Here is a 20,482-nt window from a genome sequence, read left to right on the forward strand (position 1 = left end):
TGTCAGTATCAGAGCTGATTCCAATCTAGGTATCGGATTGGTGCATTCATCAGTTTCACCAGACTCAAACAAGGGGAGTCAAAAAATATATCCTAAAAGTCTATCTACTGTTCTGTATGTGCCATGCTATGCCCCTCAATACCCTAATACTTATAAAATGAAAACAAGAAAAAGATAAAATCTTGGCATAATGCCACACAAATATCCCTAATAATTTGATCTCAGTACAAAACACCACTAAGACATGCACATCAACATCAAAAAGCTCAAGTGACCGTGAAAGTAAACCACAAATAGGCAAATTGTCAAATGTTGTGCATATTATCTCATTAACTCGAATGAACAGCATAATAAAACTAAACAAAACTAAGACTCCCAATATTTAGCAGTAATTGATTTATAATACAAATCAATCCATCAACAACACCTCAACGCAATGGCATACAATTAAATGAAATTATGAACTAATCCAACCAACAGCTCATTAGAAAAACAATTTCAATTATCAATGAAATTCATGGCTGGTCTGCAGTCAAGAGGGGTAACTTCCGATGAGCATGTCAACAGCTGAATTAAATAAGGTCAAAGTTTTTGATTGGCTCAGGGGAAAAGGCAAACTAGCCCCTCAATCGTTTAATGCTTGTTGCACATGCGCATGATGTTTTCCAGATCTCTGTATATTAACATTGATGATAAAGGGCTAGCCCCATGCCTAGCAAATGAGAATGATTAAATGGCTTTTATGCAATGTACCTTAATAATAATCGAATTTCTCAAAAGAATATATGCTTTTTGTATAATGGACATAAAACACATTTAAGTTGTGGAAAATATATTATTTCTTAAAATAAATGAATGATGATGCCATGCAATTTGCACAACAGCACCACCTCTGATATGGACATGTGGTTTTTATGGCAAATCCCGAGGGGATAAATACACAATCACACACAGACAAAGGGCAAAGTTACTTTATGAATCATGTCCAATCTCTTACCATCGTTTATGTTCACGTGGTACTCATGTTTTATCTCGCCAATCTCCAAGTGACAGGGAAGCGGAGAGAAAGTCAGAACAAGCTGCTATGTCTGTCATCCCTTCTGACCATAGACCATTCTGAATCAGTGTTTGTGTGACAGAGCTCCGACTTAAAAGAACGAGACCTTAAGAACAACATACTGTGGGTGTATGACACCCTCGGCCAAAATCAAGTTGTTCTGAACAGGCTAGTGAGATGCCGGCTTTAATATACTGTTGAATTATTTTAGCAGAAATAGAAACCATTTAAAAAATAGAATGCCCTGTCACTTGTTGTGTGTTGCTGTCGCCATAGATATCTATAAGTAGACACCTTATGAGCAGCTGTTTCTATGGACCGCGATACGTCGGCTCGTCCGCCATATCGGATAGGTCAAGGTCCTTCTGTCAACAGATGAATGTAAATTAATAAATACAGTCTGCAAATGTCTATTTTCTTTTCCAGCCAACTTTCATATTATCTGATGTTCCACAAATGTAGAAATCTTGAAAACTTCACATCTAAAACAGTTTTTCCCCCTATACGAACTGCAAACAAAGCTCTCTACATATGAATATATTATTGAATATATACTGTAACTTAGCACCCGGTCTGTCAGTTCATTATATGATGAACTGTTTTTACACAAAAGCTGTTTGTGCAGCTGTCTGAGGCTTCTTCTCCATTACATTAAAATAGCTCTCCTTGTTGGCCTTTCCAAGATGGTGCTAATGTTGATGTATTTGAACTGGCTGTCGTGGCTGGTTAGGACAAAAACTCTGTTTAACATGGAAAAGATACCTTTTATTGCGAGATTAGCGAGTCTGGTTAGGAGTGTAAATATAAATTCAATGGCCAAGTCTAGACAAAGGTACAGTAAAACTAGGCTTTAAGCATACAAAATGACATTGGACCTAGCAACTATTATGGGTAACAGGATATGATGTAATTCTCTAGAGCTTCTGTATTAAATAAATTATAAATAACAAAAGAAAAAGTTCGTTAAGACAAACTTTGATGTTGGCTTGACAAAGCCTTGTCTAAAAGTTTAACACTAAAAAAAAAAATGTGAAGGTTACAGACAGATTAAAGTGAGATTAAAGGCCTTGTTGATGATTGAAGTTTTGATTGTTTGACAGTTGGAGTTTGAATATTCTTAGCCATTCCATTAATGTAAGTCTTTGGCCACATACACACTACAAAGGCTATGTTCACACAGCAGCAGATTACGGTTGTCAGACCTGTTTTGAGTGCTTAATGCAGTTGCGTTCACACACAAGACAGTTATTTATGAGTGTGACAACCGCATTCAAACCAACCAAACTGACACCCGTATATTTTCAGGTTAAACAACCTGTGCTGTGTGAACGGCACTGGACAACATGTCCTCTGTCACATCATGTTCTGTTAAAGCCACGCTGCACTGTACACGAGCGTGTCATCCAAATATCCAACAGCTGTTTTCCACCGGCTGTTCGTGGGCACGAGCCACACGATACAAAACCTCCACTCTGCATGCAGTTAAAAAGCATTCAAACTGCTGTTGGATAATTATGATGTGATAAATGAACTCACCTCATTTGTAGTTGTTTATTTAATGACGCAGAGTCAATTGTGAAAAGGCCGGTGTTATGGACATCGCCATCTTTAATATTTACTTCAGTCAGTAGCTGTGTCTCCCTTCAAAGGCAGCACGTTAGGTAGGACACATCCTTTGAAGGCTGTAGGATACCGAGCGTCCTCCATTAAACAAGACTCGTTTAAACAAGACGGCATTCGTTGGACAAAAAGAAACGGAATGGAACACGGTTGCTATAGCAGCATGCCATTCTTCAACAAGCATGAGTGCCTTGAGTGAGAAGGGAACAAGAGGTACATTTTAGGAGAGTTATAATGACGTAAAGAGAAAAGATACAATTTTACAGGTGTACGTTTAGTCAAATACTTTATTTTAATTATATATTACTATTATTATATATATATATATATATATATATATATACTCCACACCCATCTACTGAGGTGCTTCAACATGGAAATTAACATTACTTGCATTTGAACATCATATTTACGGGCAAATTATTAAGTAATTTCTTTAGACCATTGACGTTAATTTCTATTGAAGCAAAGAATTCTGGGTTGAAGGATACACCTCATGTATCTTATGAATTCCCGTGAAAGAAGGTCGCATTCGGTGTGTTCTACTCGCTTTTCTGAAATGAGACAGCCGCCGTGATGTATGCGGCTGACAAATGCGACCTCCAGAGGATGTGGAAGTGGGGGCATGGTTTAGTGATGGAATTCTTCTGAAACGGTAAGAATCATCACCTGTCAATGAATGATGGCAGTGAGAGTTGGTGACGGATTAAAGGGCGAGCCAGACGCCAGTGAGGGAAGAGAGAGCTACCACGCGCCCACAGAGACTTGTGTGCATATGAATGAAGCAAAGTTTTGTTTTGTTGAAAAATAAATACATTTTTGTGTTGGAACTTGTTGGCTCCCACTTCCTCCTTGCATCCCATCACCAACTTGTTAAAAGGACATTTCAAGACCTCTATGTAAATGCAGTTGTAAATCCCAAACCCTGACTGTGTGAACACAGCCAAAGTTTCGGGAATGACAACCACATTTAAAGGGGGATTTAATCATGAATGCCACCAGTTTAACCTGTTTTGGTTTCATGAGTTAATTCTGTTGAATGTGGTTTTAGGGCTGGATTGGTAATCATCCATACCGGGATTTTCCTGGTGGGCCGACGCACTTTGTGGCAGATCAGGGGAAGACTGGCCATCAGGAGAACCGGGTGGGCCGGCTGCGAAATGAGCCGAATGGGCTGCGATAAACTAAAATGAGCCGTCGCATTATTCATAATGGGCCACAAAATAGCACCGCTATATGCCTAAGGGGGCAGCGATATGCAGTAAAGAGAACACCCCCTGCCACCCTCAAACAACTTTTGCGGCAGTTTCTATGTAAAATCCTGGGCCAATTTCTCTTCCCAGTCCACCCCTGACTGTGTGTGTAGTGTACAGAACCGGATTAAGGATTAAAAAGTGAACTGACAACCAAATTTAGCTCCAGTGTACATGGCTAAACAGATGTTTGGGATTTTTGATTTCCTGCTGTGTAAAAGAGTCAGAACTTCCTGATGGTCTTAGAGGCTTGATTAGCCTGATAAGTGACCGGGTGTGTATAATCACAACGTGTCCGGTGGCATACACAAGCCCTCATGATAATAAACCTTTCTGTGTATTAGCAGAGTAAAACCAGGGGGAAAAGGAGTCCTAAAACCTGGAAATGCAATCATCCTCCATAGCGCACTCGCTCCAATGTTTACCTTTCACGCTGTTGCCAACTGACGGATCTGTCACGGACATTCTCCTGATTGAGCCACACCACAGTGGACAGTAACCTCGCCAGCTGGCCTGGATTGGCAGAGAACTGTATGGTTTTGCGATCAGAACTGTTCGACCCATTGGTGGAAAAGTGCCTCAAATTTATACTTAAAGTACTTAAAGTAATTTATAATTAAAGTATACTGTCTACTCCACTTTCCTGACACCATGCAGCTTTGAAGTTTGTATTTGTATCGAGTAAGCAAATGGAACACAAATTCTGGAGTGGCCACACTTTAAGTATTGCCGAAATTTGCTAAATGACTAGCATCGCCTACAGCACCTTTAAAAGCATTAGTGTCATCACATTTGATCATCAGTTGTGTGTGACAACAAACACGCTACCCACACACATTTAAATATTATGATCTGTACCAGCCAGGTTGATCGTCAGGGTATATCTGAGAGTCTGAATCACAGAGGATGATGTCATAATACCATCTGTTTCTTGCATTGATCACGAATGATTGAACACAAACTCCTCCTCTTTCTCGTGAGCAGAGATAAAAGGACCTGTTAAACAGACAATACATTTATATGTGTGTGTTTGCACACTGGGGCTTCTCTGTGTGCTTGTGAGGGCTAAATGATATCTCACAGTTTGACTGCTGAGAGAGGAAAAATGCTGTGTAATGGAAGCAAGTGGTGACTACTCTCTCTTTCTCTATATATCCATATCTCTCTCTGCTTGTTATTTTTAGGGGAACCGTAGAGCTGAGAAAACAGGGCCCACTGCAGGTGAGGCAGTGAATACATGCCAGGGCAGATGAGAGAACTAGAGAAAGAGAGGGAGAGAGAGGGGGGAGACTAGAGGAAGAGAGAAAAAGTGTACAGTAGTAGTAGCTATATGAAAGATGTACATCTTCAAAAGATAATTAACTGCACTTTCATGGCGAAATAAATTCAACAAGACTCCAAAGGCCTTTCCACATGCTCTCATTACTTTGAATGGCAGGCTCTATGAAGACTCTATTACCACAGCAGAAAGAGCCAGCTATTACAGTAATATCTGACATGATGAGGTTGAACAGTTCTTCAGAGTGGGTTCATTATATCAACTGACTGCGCTGTGGGTGGAATTACCTGGTTATGGTGCTCGATGCCCATGCTGATAGTATTGATGAGGATGGCAATCATAATCCCTCTGTTGAAGTACTTGCTTTCAACGATCCCCCAAAGCTTCACTCGCATTTCATCCCAGACATCCTTACATTTCCCAAAACATGTGCGTTTTCTTTTTTGAGTATTTTCATTGTCCTCCTCGCCTCTCTCATCCAAGTGGTTCAAGTCCCTCTCAGTCTCCTCTAAGGTGCCTTCCTCTTCCTCCCCATTGGCTGAATGGACCGCTGACCCAGCCCCCTCTTTGAGTGACAGGGCCAAGGCACACTGAGGGCAGTCCTCTGGGTTTGGAGTGACAGACAGGGAAATTATGTTCTCTAGAGTTTGGGAGCTGTTGTCTTGCTTGTTGTCGTGAATACAGCGAGACACTAGAGAGATTGAAAAGACTAAGATTTACAAAGAGGAGATCAACATTGCAGTTTGACATTGTCAAATACTACACTGAAATTTTGCCTGACAGTTTCTTGAGCAACTGCCATGCTAGAGCATGAAATGTCATTGGGCCATAAAAGTATATGGATGAACCTGTTTTTTTTTTGCAATTTGATCTTTGCTTCAATAACTTGAACAAAAATGCCCGGCCACTTTTTCAGCTCTCTTAGTATTTTTCCCCCCATTCATTTCATCCATAGAGATTTCATAAAATCTTCCATAAAAGAACTCTTAAGACATGAACAAATCCAATCAGATCTGAGGCAAATCACATGATTACATTCTTTGATTTAAAGCAACACGATATCAGACAAAGGGACAAGACTTTACGACTTTACAAAGTACTTTACGTTTTTCATGAGGAAATTAACTACAATCCAATGACGCATTGAGAATGATATAACTATATTAAAAATGATGGACATACGTATGGACATATAAAACTACTGATCTAAAGATGTTGTTTATGAGAATTGAAACATATAAAAAATTTTTGGGGAAAATATTCAGATATATGCAAATGTATATGTAGTTTGAGAATTTAGAAAGATTCTCTGAATGGTGGATCTTTCTCTGCTGAATAATGGGTAGTGTAGTTCTACACCCAGGGTTGGTGATAGAATGCGATATACGGAGGGGGGGGGGGGGGCATATTGACCTATAGGCTGGTCAATAGGTTCTCTCTTCGTCTAACTGGGGGGGTCCCCTAAGGTCATTTTGACATCCGACTGTAGGGGCGCAAGGAAAATGTAGGGGGACTGATGGCTTCATCTGAAGCATACACCATCAATTAACAACATTGGATTGGTTTGGGATTTTTACTTCAGAAGCCAGACAGTTGCACCCTATTTGGTCACAAGTTTTCATTGACACAATTTTCATAACTATCATTTCCCTGCCTCGTGTCCCATTTTCTCCATTTTTCCCTCTCATCACTCACTCGGAGCTGAGGGGCAGTGGTGTCTGTCACCTCCATTCACATTAGCTCCTGTCCCAGTCAATCCTGTCCCTCCCCTGCCACGCCCCCTCCCTCCACCAGGGGGAGGTGCTTTACCACGGAGCATGTAGTAAAGGGCAGCTGAGCGGCGGCGGGCCTTGCGCAGGATGTGGCAGACCAGCTGGAAGAGCTCTTCGTAGCAGTCTCCGGGCTCAGCGAGAGATGCCAGCGTGCTGGAGGACAGATAGCGAGCTCGTTGCTCCTGCATCAGCTGATGTTCTCGCTGCTTGGTCTCTGAGAACTGAGTGGCAATGACCACCAGGCACAGATTAATCATGAAGAAAGAGCCAATCTAGAACAGATAGGAGGAGAAAAGAATGAGAGGGCTGTCAAAATACTTTCCCCTGTCCTAGTTTAGTATACAAAGAGTAAGCCATTTGTAGGTCTATTCCTCACAAGTATAAACACATTGGCACTCTCAAAACAATGCTCCGTTTGATTGAGCATCCTGACCTGCCTGACATAGCAACATTGGCTCAATCAATGGCTTAAGTTTGACGAGAGCTGTTTGACCAACCAATGATAAACGGAGGGTTTTTCCAAAATCCCTAAACCAAATTTGTCCACTGTAACTAGAGCTTTCAAGCTACATCCACCAAACTCGGAACAGACCTACAGACTGTTCTGACTTAGTGTGCTGGTGTATATTTTCAAATTGATCAGACACACAGTTTTTCTTGTAAATCTCATTGAATTCCATTGACTGAATTTTTCAAAAGTGGCCACGACTATTCAAACTCTAGCAATCTACATATCTATCATCTGCCTGCCTGTCTGTCTTATTGTCTATCTGTCTGTCCAAACTTTCAGACAAGGCTTTGCCAAGCCAACATTAAAGTTTGTCTTGATAAACTTTAACTATCTTTTTATTTTTGCATTTCCGTTTGATGATGCTAGTGCCACAACAATTACACTCTTCAACATTAAGTAGATTTGCTGATGTTTACTTCCATTTTACTGTAATTAGAATGTATTTCTTTCCCACCCCACAGATTATTTTAGCATTTTCTCTTTTGTTCTGTGACCATTCTTACACTGAATATAAAATATTGGCCACATTAAATAGCCAAATCTACATGACATCCAAAAACACTCACATTTATGTAATGCAGTATGTGCTGCAGTGTTTGGCATAAGCTGTGGCCATAGCTGTCTAGATGAGTTGCTATAAACGGACCCTATGTTTGAAGAAGTCAGCAGATGCCCAAACAAGAGCCTGAGCGTATATGTGTGCCTGTGCCACTTGGGCTTGTATATTCTATAATTATCAGGCTCTTTTGTAGGAGCAAAATCTCCAAATGTCTCCAAGTCCTCACATACATGGATTAGAATCGAGAGCCAATCATTTTAAAGACTGAAAGCATGCCAGTTCCAGAATCATCAGAACAGAGAGCCTGCTCTTATATCACACTTCACTCATATCACCGCCATTTGTCAACATGCAAACACACACACAGGCAGACGTCAGTTCTCAGGTCTTAATGGAATGCCTGGTTCCATCATATTTGAAGTAGGGATCAGAGGATATGGATCGTGAGGATGACAGAAGAGGTGGAGAAATGTACAGGGATGGCGCATGTGTGTGGGGGGGGGCAGCTGTGCTGGTATGTCCTGCCTTTCACATCTGCTGTTCTGATTTGGGATTCTGATGTGTGATTAGTCTAGTCCTAATCAACAGTCTGACCAGCTCTCCTCACCTGGATTCATCACTGATTTATGCAGAGAGACACTTGCTGTCCTTTCGATCTTCATTTCCTCTGCATTATTTCATACACACATTCTCACACACAGAGAGAGGAGATGCGCCCTCTGCTTCTCTCTTCTGTATACTGTTGACAGACTTGGTCATCTAAAGCTTAAAATGGGATCATTCCACATAATGATATGTTGTATTCCTTTAAGTGTATACAAAGATAGTAGAGGTTGCCTTTTCACGGCTTTCTCAAATATGTTTTATTTAAACATCAACTTGATCCTTTAAGAATTTGATTAGAAATGTTTGAGTTCATATCAAAATATATACATTTTGATTGCAGACTTTGGTATCTTGATATATCTGGGCACAGTTGGAGACATTGTTGAGGTCTCTTTTGAAACTCTATGTGAGATTAATTGGGTCTTTTTCCCAAGAGACAAATTTGGGAAGCAGACGAATTAAGCAAATGCCTCCATTGCATTACACTGATTTACTCTCATTGTTGTATAGGAGAAACAATTGAGATATCTATAAATATAAATATATAATATATAAATATATATATATATATATATATATATATATATATATATATATATATATATATATATATATATATATATATATTCAAATTGTTTTGTTCTACCATCAATCACCTCATTCCTCCTTTTCTAGTTTTGCTAAGTAATACATTGTCATTGTCCTCACTACATTTGGATGCTTATGAAGAACTTTCCCTCTTGTGTGATTTTTCTTTCCTATGGGTACATTTTTTAAAATAAATTGGAATCAGGAAGTGATGAGATACAGAGAGAAAGATAGAAAGGAAATTAAAAAAGAATTAGAGGGGCAGACATACAACGGAAGGAAAGAGAAAATAGAGACGGAGAGGTCAGCAGGTTGCTGGTTGGTGAGTATTCTTCAACTCTGTTACAGTTAGATGAAAGCTGACAGGTGATGATTTATACTCTCATTTAATGCTGTTCTTACAATGGAGTGGCCTGACTGCAGACAGGGTGACACTTAAGGCTGCCTGTCCAAAAAAAGGAACAGTAGGCAGAGCCTGTCATTTCATTATTCTACCATCATTTTGAAAAAGTGGTGAGAACAAGTCTTACATTTTTCCTAAAATGCACTTATCTCTAAATCATGGCAATGTACAGTATCTAAATGTATGAATAATGCCATAAGAAGATCTCTATTGACCATGGAAAAATAATTATTGCAGATGGCCTCTTCTGCTGGCAGTGAAGCTCAAAAACAGCAGGTCAAATTTAAAACAAGATTTATTAAAATGTTGTGCTTGTGATCAGAGACATCTAATTATTTTTTTATCTCTCTGCCTATTCATGCTGATCCATCAGAGAACCGCTGAAGAGGAAAAACTGGGCACAGAGAAAACAAGCCTGAATTAATTGCTCAGGTAGCAATAGAAGTGAACAGAAGTGAATAGAGGTGCAACAGCGGGTGAGGGGTCTGTTGGCATACTATGGCCCTCTTGCTACAGGTATCGATGGCTGACTGTGTGGTTGCCAGGTTACAGACAGAGCAAGGCAACAAGAAGGTAAAGAAAAGGGCCAAGGGACAAACGCCCATGAACTTGCACACACACACACACACACACACACACACACACACACACACACACACACACACACACACACACACAGTGAAAAGACATGTCTTAATGCCTCAAAAAGTGTTGATCATGTGGGAATTGGAAGGCTGTTGTTTACAGCTGTGAGGGGGTGCCAGAGAGGGTCCTGAGATGGCCAGAATAAAGCATCAAACCGCAGATGACTAACAGATACATATCTAAAGTCATTTTTCATTAAATTTGGAGGAAAATATCTAGCATGTTTTTGAAACGAGAGGCACAAGTGAATTTAAGACCCCATACTGACTACTCTCCTTTCAAACAATTTTGTCAATGATATACAATTATAACATACATATATTAAAATAATTTAATTATCTTCATCGGCCCAATCCAAGAGGTGTAGAATGAATTAAAGGCCTATTTCCATAAATATTACTTTCGGTTATAACTGTTCAAAACTCTTTATTGGAATTTTACAGTTATAGTATTTACAGGTGTATATTCACATAATTACAGTATTTATGTTTATATATACCTTGAGAAGTTTAAATAAAGATGTCTACAGCATTAAGGGTTTGTGTATTGTGAAGTTACCATGGTCTATAAATACTAAAGTTGAGCTATGTATATTGTGCTAGAACTTGGAAATATGGTGCACTATTGGAAACAAAATGTACAAAGTAAAATCAACTGCTTTAGAGTAACTGGTGCTGCCCGGGACATGGGAACTTAAAGGGATAGTTCACTCATGTTTTCTCTCATCATTTACTCACCCTTATGCCATCTCAGTTGTGTATTACTTTCTTTTTTCTGCTGAAAACAAACAAAGATTTTTAGAAGAATATTTCAGCTCTGTAGGTCCAAGTGAATGGTGGCCAGACCTTTGACGGTCCAAAAAGAACATAAACTAAAAATAAAATGAATCCATACAACTCCAGTGGTTCAGAAGCGATATGATAGGTGTGGGAGAGAAACAGATCAATATTCAAGTCCTGTTTTACTACAAATTCTCCTCCCTGCCCAGTAGGTTGCAATATGCATGAAGAAAGCAAATTGATAAAAACAAAAGAAGAATGTGAAAGCAAAAGTTGTGATTTAGAGAATAAAAGGGCTTAAATATTTATCTGTTTCTTAACCACTGGAGTCTGGATATCTTTAATGCTGCTTTTATATGAATTTTGGAGCTTCAAAGCTTTGGCCACCATTTACTTGTATTGTAAGGACCTACAGAGCTGAAATATTCTTCTAAAAATCTTTATTTGTGTTCTGAAGAAGAAAGAAAGTCACATCTGGGATGGGATGAGGGTTAGTAAATGATGAGATAATTTTAATTTCTGGTTGAACTATCCCTTTAAGGGGCCAGTTAGATTACAGCTGAGGCCAATACCCTAGTGGCCCCACCCCGAGCGCTCAACTTATACATTTGTTGAAAGTGTTGCTTAGTCGTTAACACATGTTGAGTTAAAGATTAAAGTCAGACTTGTCATTTCCAGAAAGTTTTGATTCTTTCCTTTTTGGGGGGAAAAGCTGTTAAACTTGTCCACAGGACAGAATGGGGGAACATCATTAGCCTGATACAACTGTGCACTTAGTCTTGCATAGAAAGACCTTTGACTAAAACTGCAAAAGGGATGGGTCCAGTTCAAGAAACCCCTTAAGTTAAGAAACCCCTTAGTTATAATTGTAAGTTAAGAGGTTTCTTGCAACTGGGCGCAGGGACTAAGTGTAGCTTAAACTGAACAAGAACAACACAATTAGATAGGAAGAGCCATCTAAATGGTATTTAAAGTGATCAATCAGGTGCTTTTGTCACTTAATAGACTTATACCAAGTCTAAATTGATGTCTTCTTACTCATAAAAATTTGTAACTCTTTAATATCTTACTCAGTGCCACATTCCACCAGTCAACAAATCAGCTATGACTATACAGACTGTGTGCTGGTGCATGCTGGTAAGGATCACATGACAGCTTAACAGAGTGTCTAGGTGGCAGGGTCTCTGTCAGGAAATGTGTAAGACTTCTGAGATGGCGGGGGGTCTGCAAGTCTGGTGGGCTCTAATCAAATTCTAATGCCTTCACTTCGATGACCTATACAGAATTAGGTACTGTCATTAGCTAAAAATATATACAAAAATGACTTTCAGAGTCTCCAGCAGAGCCATCAGTTGTCTGTGTGTTGTCTAACACAAACTTAAACACAGGAACTGGGAACGAATAAAGAAAACCCACAAAAAAATTCAACAAATATCAGTAGGTGTCTCAACAATGTATCTGACCTCCACACCTCCATCCCCAAATCCGTTCCTTTTCTCTGTAATTCCTTTGGACTCCTGCTGTAGTACAGTCTCAGATCCTTTTCCTATTTATCCTCGGGGCATTTCTTTTCACTCTCCCGCTTGTCTTTCCTTCAATGCAGGGTTGTCTCGTTCACTGCTGTTCTTACCATTCAAAGAACAGTGCCGGCGGAGAGCGAGAACTGGCTCCTTTAGAGCATCAGTAGACATGAAGCTGATGAAAAGATATATTCCCTTTATGGTGTCCAGCTATTGATTCTCCACTATGCTGCTCATTGCCTAATTGATCTCTGTATGTCCATCCACCCCTAAATGTGCTGTTTAGCTAATATCTGCATATTTTAAGCCCTCCGGGCATTAACAGGCTGGCATTTCAAAAAAAGCTTTACAAAGTTGGCTGCAAGAAATTAAGCTACATTTGCAATGTACCATATGGTAGGGCTAATCAAAATGATAATGTACTTAAATGTATATTAAATGTTTCATGTCCTTCCATTAAAATGATCTGTATTATGTTTGAGCTTACAGATGTCACTTTCACATTGAGTGACTGGAAATAATACATTTTCAATGCAAGTTGGTGATTTCTGGTGACATGGGTGCAGTGATTTGTGTTGTTTTTAGCACTAAACAATGCAAGTTCTCTCGTGAACATACTTCTCTTTTAATGCTCATGAACTTGCAATAGATGTCAAGATTTTCATCATATGCCTTCAGAAGACTTGGAATATGACACGTGACTTTTTTATAATTGTATTTAATTGTATTCGTGATATGATATATTCAGTACTGCTGCAATTTTATAAAAAAAAATTCCCTCCAGAATGTACATTTTTAGCAGGAAGAAAACTGAATGATATGTTATTTTTATATATCTAATTTGTGAACATCCTTGCAAAATCTACATCCAGTTGCATAACCTACCCGTAACGTTAGAGTGACCAGCATTAGGAATGCCTACTAGTGACCAACAGTACATCGAACTGGCAACTTCCAGCTATAAAACCACTCTCAGCGTGAACAGAGCTTAAATATGTCTCTGGATCTCCATTTGAGATGGTGGTCATATCATAAGAGAAAAAGTAATGAATTAGTAGGCCGTATGCAGACAGTTTTAGTATTGTTATGTGTTCAGCTGATTTTTTGTGTCCAAGGGAGAGAGATGACCTTTGTGTTCCTACCAGTGAGACCAAAAATCCTGTCCACCCCATTGCCCTTTTAAAGGTCACTAAACTTCAGTTCCTCCCGGACTACACAAATAAAACCATAGACTACACGTTCTTAATATACCATTAGAACACGTGCACCTTTATCTCCGAACACGTGGACGTAAACACACTCAAAGACTTACGATAATGAGGAATATAAAGTAGATGAAGTTGTAGAAGGAATGAGCATCCATGACATAGTACATGATTTCCACCCAGCCCTCCAGCGTGATCACCTGCACAAACCAGATAAGACCACTTTCAGATACACACTTTTACAAAGGTTATGTTGGCTGGAGCTATGCTCGAACACATTCATTTTTGCTCACTCTTTCCACATATAGTGTATTATATGATATTCATGAATGAGTAAATTAGTCAGTAGCTATATATCACATTATAGACACATTATATCCGATAATTATATCAAATTGCGGAAAGAGAGGGCAATGCTTGCCCTCAAATTGTGGAAATGCTTCATTCGTTTATGTTATCTCATGCAAAATTTTCAGTTTTCCACCCTCCCTTTCCACAATGTAAAAAACAAATCTGATTTGTGTGAAGTGTGAACAAAGCCAGATTGAAAAGGACAGCGAGAATGCCTCTCAGCCCATTACCATACCTGGAATATTACAATCCAGGCGTAGCCAATGTTGTCAAAGTTGATTGCCCCTTTATGTGGGTTGCTGTGTCCGGTGTGACAGCGGGTGTAGTACTGGTTCCAGTTCACACAGAGCCCCATGGCGGAGGAACTGCTATTGACAAGTGGCTCCGCGCTGAGTCCTAGGGCCTGACGGTGCAGCGCATCCTCTTTATCTAGACAGCACTCCCGTCCACCCTCTCGTCGAGTGGGCACATCGTTGCAGGACATGATGCCGTTATCCTGAGCCAGCGAGCAGATGAAGGGCCGCTCGTCATCCTCCTCAGGCTGATAATATGGGGTGGGAAGGGTGATGCCAGATGTGCTGTGGCCAAGACAACAGGAGAGATGAAGTCAAGCAATTTAAATATAGTGGAGCATATTCACTAAACATTTGTGTTACTTTTGCGGTGGTATTTCGGCACAACAACCTGCATATTATTCACTAACCACTCACAATATAGTTTATCAGGCACAATCAGCACTAAAATTAAGCTGCGTCTTGAATATTTAAACTAAGTCTTTGTCATTCCTGTCTGAAAACACCTTTTTTGCCTAATAGAACGTTATTTCAGTTATTTAAATTCCAAACTGCTCTTTTCTTTCACAAAATGAAAGTGAATGTAGTGATCACAGCAATCAAGCAAGATTAATCACTTATATTTCAGCCTGTACCTCACATAAATCTATCATATGGCCTCCAAAAAATTGGAATATAGTGCACAAATCATATGGACTAATTTTATAATGCCTTTATGGTGCTTTTTTGTTCTTTTTGGAGCTTAACTGCCCTTGGTCCCCATCCACTTTCATTGGAAGAGAGCAGCTTGGAATTTCTGCTAAACATTTATTTTCGTGTTCCATAGAGTAAAGAAAGTAATAAAGGCTTGGAACAGAGCAATGGTAGAATATATGAAAACATCTCTAAGTGTAACCTCATATGAATCTGAAGAGTTCTGAGCTTGTGTGTGTGCTTGTTTTGTGTGTGGAGAACATTATTCTGGGAGTGACCCATTGAGGGCAGCCTGCCCATTAATCACAGTGTTTTATGGCTCAGAAATAACTGTTACCATCAACCACTCACCCTCTCATACATATAACAGCGTCATTATGACCATTTATCCTCCCTTTCCCCCTTTCTCCTCTCTTTTACACACTTTTTTCTGTTTATCTGACACAAACACACATCCATGCATTCACAAATATGCACCAATCTATACACATACAACTGCATTCATCAAATATCACCTATTCTTTCAATTTATGTGTGGCCATTTCTTGGCTCAGCACACATGAGCATGCAAGCCAAAGTCACACTGACAAATCAATGCTTCTATTGCTATGCGGTCTAGACAGTTAATCTCAATGCACACACAAACACATACACACACAAAGCTCCCATGACAGCCATGTTGGAGGCACTGGACACCAAGAAAGGATTGGTTCATCATCCCCAGGGTGTAATTCTCCCCTGTTTGGAGAACAAAGATGGCTGTCGATGGCTGGATTTATCGAGATTCACAACTCAATTAAGGCCAAGAATGTTTCTGCTGTCATAGAGGATGCTTTTCCAGTGCCCTTCAACACACGGGAAAAGATGTGAACTATTCGATACCTGTAATGAGTGCTGGTATATCAGGCTGCACTAGAAAAGCAATTTGTCAAGGTGGCCCACCATTGTGACACACTCACACATGCATAATTATACACAAGGACACACGTGTGCACTTTTCCAAGCACACACACATACACTCAGGCCAAAACTAATCAATGCCACTGTGATATAGTACATTGAGCCAATGCATCAAACCATCATAGAGATGTATGAATTCCCCTATGGGCTTTGTGCAGCACTCGCTGAGATCTCTCGTATAAACGTCAGTCCTCATTTTCGACATGACAGTCAAACTGGACTGGATGGCACTGCTTTTCTTAAAGAGCTTAGCAGTACCACAACATCTGGGGGGTTTGGGGAGAACGAGAGAGAGAGAGAGAGAGAGAGAGAATCAGTGGGTCTCTCAGGGCTCTGTAAGGAGTGCTGGAGTGTGAATGATGTTTGTGTCAGTGCCAGGGCTTGGTCACAGCATGGCAGCGCACTGAGATGCACAGCCCAGCATGGCCCACTGCTAACATCCAATGAGGCACAACATGCCATTCCATTGCAAATAAGACTCTCACACATAGAAATAACTGACCAATGACGGAGAAGTTGTTTATGGGCCACCATAAGTGGGTGTGTTAAGGAATGATCTGTAAAAAGAACCACTGAAGGTACTGTGTGAAGGGTAAACTTTACAATAAGGTTCTATTTGATATCATTAGTAAATGCATTAGGTATTGTAGACTAACAAAAAAAATAAAAATGTTAAACAGCCTTTTAAATCTTGGTTAATGTTTTTCAGTTGTTCATTATAATGCAATAACTAATGTAGTGTTCAAAAATAATGATTTTTCTCTGCTGGCCAGGTCAGGCCAGAAGTTTGGATTTTTACTTTACCTAACAAAATTTTCACTAGCCTAATCACAAATTATGATATCTAATACACAATGTATTCATTTTTTAATTTGCATTCATAGTTTGAAATTATACATCTGTAATGTAACTCAAACTATGAATTCATACATACAGCTTTGCAGAAATATGATGGCACATGGTGCAAAACACTAATTATTTTAGTTTGATGCTGCCAAGGCTACTGAATCATAAGCCATTTTCACAGTTACCACAAAAATTTCCTCATCTATATCAGCCAGCTAGATAATATTACATTGGTGTCATGTTTAAATCAGTAGAATTCAATAGAACAATCAATACATCACAGAAAACCAAAAGATTGCAAGGCATAAAACACATACAAGATCAACAAATGTAAGATGTAGGGACAGCACAGCACTGGCACAATTAGGTAAGTGATAGTTTTGCCACCTGGCAACAGGGTATCCTAATTGTCGAACTTTGATATTAAAAATGTTAGGCTAATATTTGTTGAAATTAACCAAAAGATACATAATTGCTGTAAAGTATTGTTCATCATTAGTAAAAGTTAACTAAATTAGGTAACCAAAGAAAACATTATTATGGTAAAGGGTACCAGTAGATACCAGTGTTTCTATGAGTTTTTTTTTTTTTTTTTTGACTCAAGCATTTTTGGCCAATTAAAAACCTTAAAAGAATAAGTAAACAAAATACTAAAGCCGTCTGTGAATTACATCTGATGAGTAAATCTAAACTAAAGTAATAAATTATGACAGTTCTTAAGATTCAGAGTTGCGGATGCTAAAGGTCATAACTGATGTGCAGTCGGTCGGTCCTGGTTCCCTGGTTCCCCTTTTCACTCTGCCACTCTTGTTTATGTTTGTTTTCCCTCTTGTGGGAGTTTTGGTGGAGTTTTGTATTTTGGAGTCGTATTTAATAAATTCCCTTTTATTTCTTCAACTCAACACTTGGGTACTGTCACTGCATTCTCTGACAGTGCAAACTGGCCAAAAAGGACCCAGCAGTGTTTTTTTTTAACCTCAAACTGGTTCTCTTGCCTGCCAGCACGTAAGGAGTTTTTATCATCGTCCTCGGGTCTGGGATATGGTCAGACATGCCTAATTGGTATCTTTTGGACAGGTCTGAACGAACCTTTTAGATCTTGGATCCCAGATCAGAATTAGGATGGAGGTTTTATCGAGGCAGTCAGGCAGACTATAAAATGGGAGGAAGTTGTTTCAGCATGTGTCTCTGAGGACTTCAATCGAACCCAAGGATGAGGGCATACCCCTCATGGAAGTGGACGCCTCGGCCGAGCCCACTGCTACTGCCCGCCTGGAGGTGGAGGCTGTGCCAGCAGAAGTGCCCCTCTCTGCCCAGAAGAGGAGGAGGAGGGCATCTACTCCTCATTCGCTGTCAGCCCCACAGCCACGGAGGCTGTTCCCCTGCTGCTGCCAGTGCCCACGGCCACAGAAGCCGGTCCCCTGCTGCTGCCTGCGGCCACGGAGGCTGTTCCACTGCTGCTGCCAACAGTCATGGAGGCTGTTCCCCTGTCGCTGACTGCGAACGCGCCTGCCATAGCCAACAAACCAGCACCCACACATGCCACGGCCTATGAGCCAGTGCCCACGCCTGTCACGGCCAACGAGCCAGCACCCACATCTGCCATGGCCAATGAGCCAGTTCCTGAAGCCTCATCTGTCCCATAGCCAGTGTTTGAAACCTCGTCCATCCCAGAGCCAGCATCTGAAGCCTCGTCTGTTCCAGAGCCAGCGTATGATGCCTCGTCCATCCCAGAGCGAGCACCTGAAGCCTTGGACGTCCCAGTGCCAGCATCCTCGGTCATGACGGCAACTCCCACAGCAGTGCTCCTGCGCACCTGGAAGAGGAGGAGGAGAAAGGCTCCTGTTTCCCAGTCCCCTGTCAGTGCCAGTGCAACAGATGCCCCTCCCCTGTCACTGCCTGTGCTCACAGCCAGGATGGCTGTTCCCCTTAAACTGCCAGTGCCCATGACCATAGAAGTAGTTCCCATGTCACTGCCTATGCTCAAAGCCACTGACACTGTTCCCCTGTCCCTGCCAGTGCTCACAACCAAGGAGGTAATTCCCCTATCACTGCCTGTGCTCACAGCCACTGACAATTTTCCCCTGTCCCTGCCAGTGCTCACAACCAAGGAGGTCATTCCCCTGCAACTACCTGTGCTCACAGCCACCGACACTGGTCCCCTGTACCTGCCTGTGCTCATGACCAAGGAGGTCGTTACCCTGTCACTGCCAGTGCTCACGGTAATGGAAGCGGTTCCCCTGTCACGGACAATACCCAAGCAATACCCACAGCTCTGCCCCCTGAGCCACTCCCTCCTGAACCCTGTCCAGTGGCTGCCGCCCAGTCCCTCTGCCCTGAGGCCTCCTCCCAGGCCAATAGACCCTGCCTCCACGATGAGGCCTCCCCTTCGGGAGTCGACACAGATAGATAATTAGACATTATTCTGATTTCACGTTGCATGTAAACACCTTTACCAGCATTCATATTGGCATATCCAATGTGCACAAGTGTTATATGCATGACTGTTTATGTTTAAATATATTTATTTAATTTACTTTAGTATATGATCCCATAAATGTTTTGTTTTAATTTCCTTTTTATGTGTGTGTGTTGGGCATATTCCACCTGATAGTTCGCCTATTGCCAGAGGGCACACAGAAAAATAACTCTTAAAGAGTGTAACAGAATGCACAATGCTGAAGAAAATCTGGTGCTCTCTCAAGAGACAGACTCTATGATAGACTCTACTTTCAAAACACACTTCATCATACTTTGACTCTGACTGTAGTGGCAGCCTTTAACTTGCTGCAAGACAATAAATGACAGTCAGACCTCAGCAGATCTTCAAACTCAGGCATACACTGCTTTAATAAACCACCCATACATTAAGATTTACATTTATGCTTTTGGCAGATGCTTTTATCCAAAGCGACTTAAACAACCCCCCAGGAGCAACCAGGAGTTAAGTGTCTTACTCAAGGACACAATGGTGGTGACTGTGGGGATCAAACCAGCAATCTTCAGCTGATAAAACCAGCAATCTTCTGCTTACCATTTCTGTGCTTTAGCCCACTATGCCACCACCACTACAAATAAACACACAGGCTGTTTCACACACTGCCATGCACTGTGAGTGCTTTCAAATCCAATCACACAGCAGTGAGAGTCAGACAGACCACGGTTGGCACGGTAACCTCAGGCAGACACCCACTCATGAATATGGACGCCAATCTGAGTTTTAATTAACTGGAGCCATCGACTGGGTGGAACCACATTTGCATTTTTAGTGGCAGGTAGACAGTAAAAACAATAAGATGAGACGAGTGATTAAACAGAAAGAAAGATGCAGAGGAGAAATATAGTATAAAGAAGATGAGTGAAGGAAAGGCAAGTTTACATATAATTCTTAAAACCCATTTGACTGGAGTGGAACAGAACAAGGCTATCTAAAAATATATGGTAAGGACTTTATGGAGTGGAATGGATAATTTGTTTATTGATCCCCAAAGTCCATGTGATACCAAAATGGTCCTCGATCACATGTGGCTTCAACATGATAC

At 40.7% G+C, this 20,482-nt stretch overlaps 1 protein-coding gene across 1 annotated transcript in view; it reads right to left on the minus strand.

The window, feature by feature from the left end:
- cacna1ia (calcium voltage-gated channel subunit alpha1 Ia) overlaps positions 1–20,482 on the minus strand; it is a 208,435-nt gene that overhangs the window by 74,201 nt on the left and 113,752 nt on the right. Inside the window, exons 6-9 of the mRNA XM_052139594.1 lie at positions 14,384–14,726; positions 13,905–13,997; positions 6,905–7,253; positions 5,497–5,900 (exon numbers count right to left, since the gene is read on the minus strand). Of these exons, the coding sequence (XP_051995554.1) occupies positions 5,497–5,900; positions 6,905–7,253; positions 13,905–13,997; positions 14,384–14,726 (1,189 nt within the window). The remainder of the gene's footprint in view (positions 1–5,496; positions 5,901–6,904; positions 7,254–13,904; positions 13,998–14,383; positions 14,727–20,482) is intronic.

Source organism: Xyrauchen texanus, chromosome 12, assembly GCF_025860055.1.
Source record: "Xyrauchen texanus isolate HMW12.3.18 chromosome 12, RBS_HiC_50CHRs, whole genome shotgun sequence".
NCBI classification, from domain to species: domain Eukaryota; kingdom Metazoa; phylum Chordata; class Actinopteri; order Cypriniformes; family Catostomidae; genus Xyrauchen; species Xyrauchen texanus.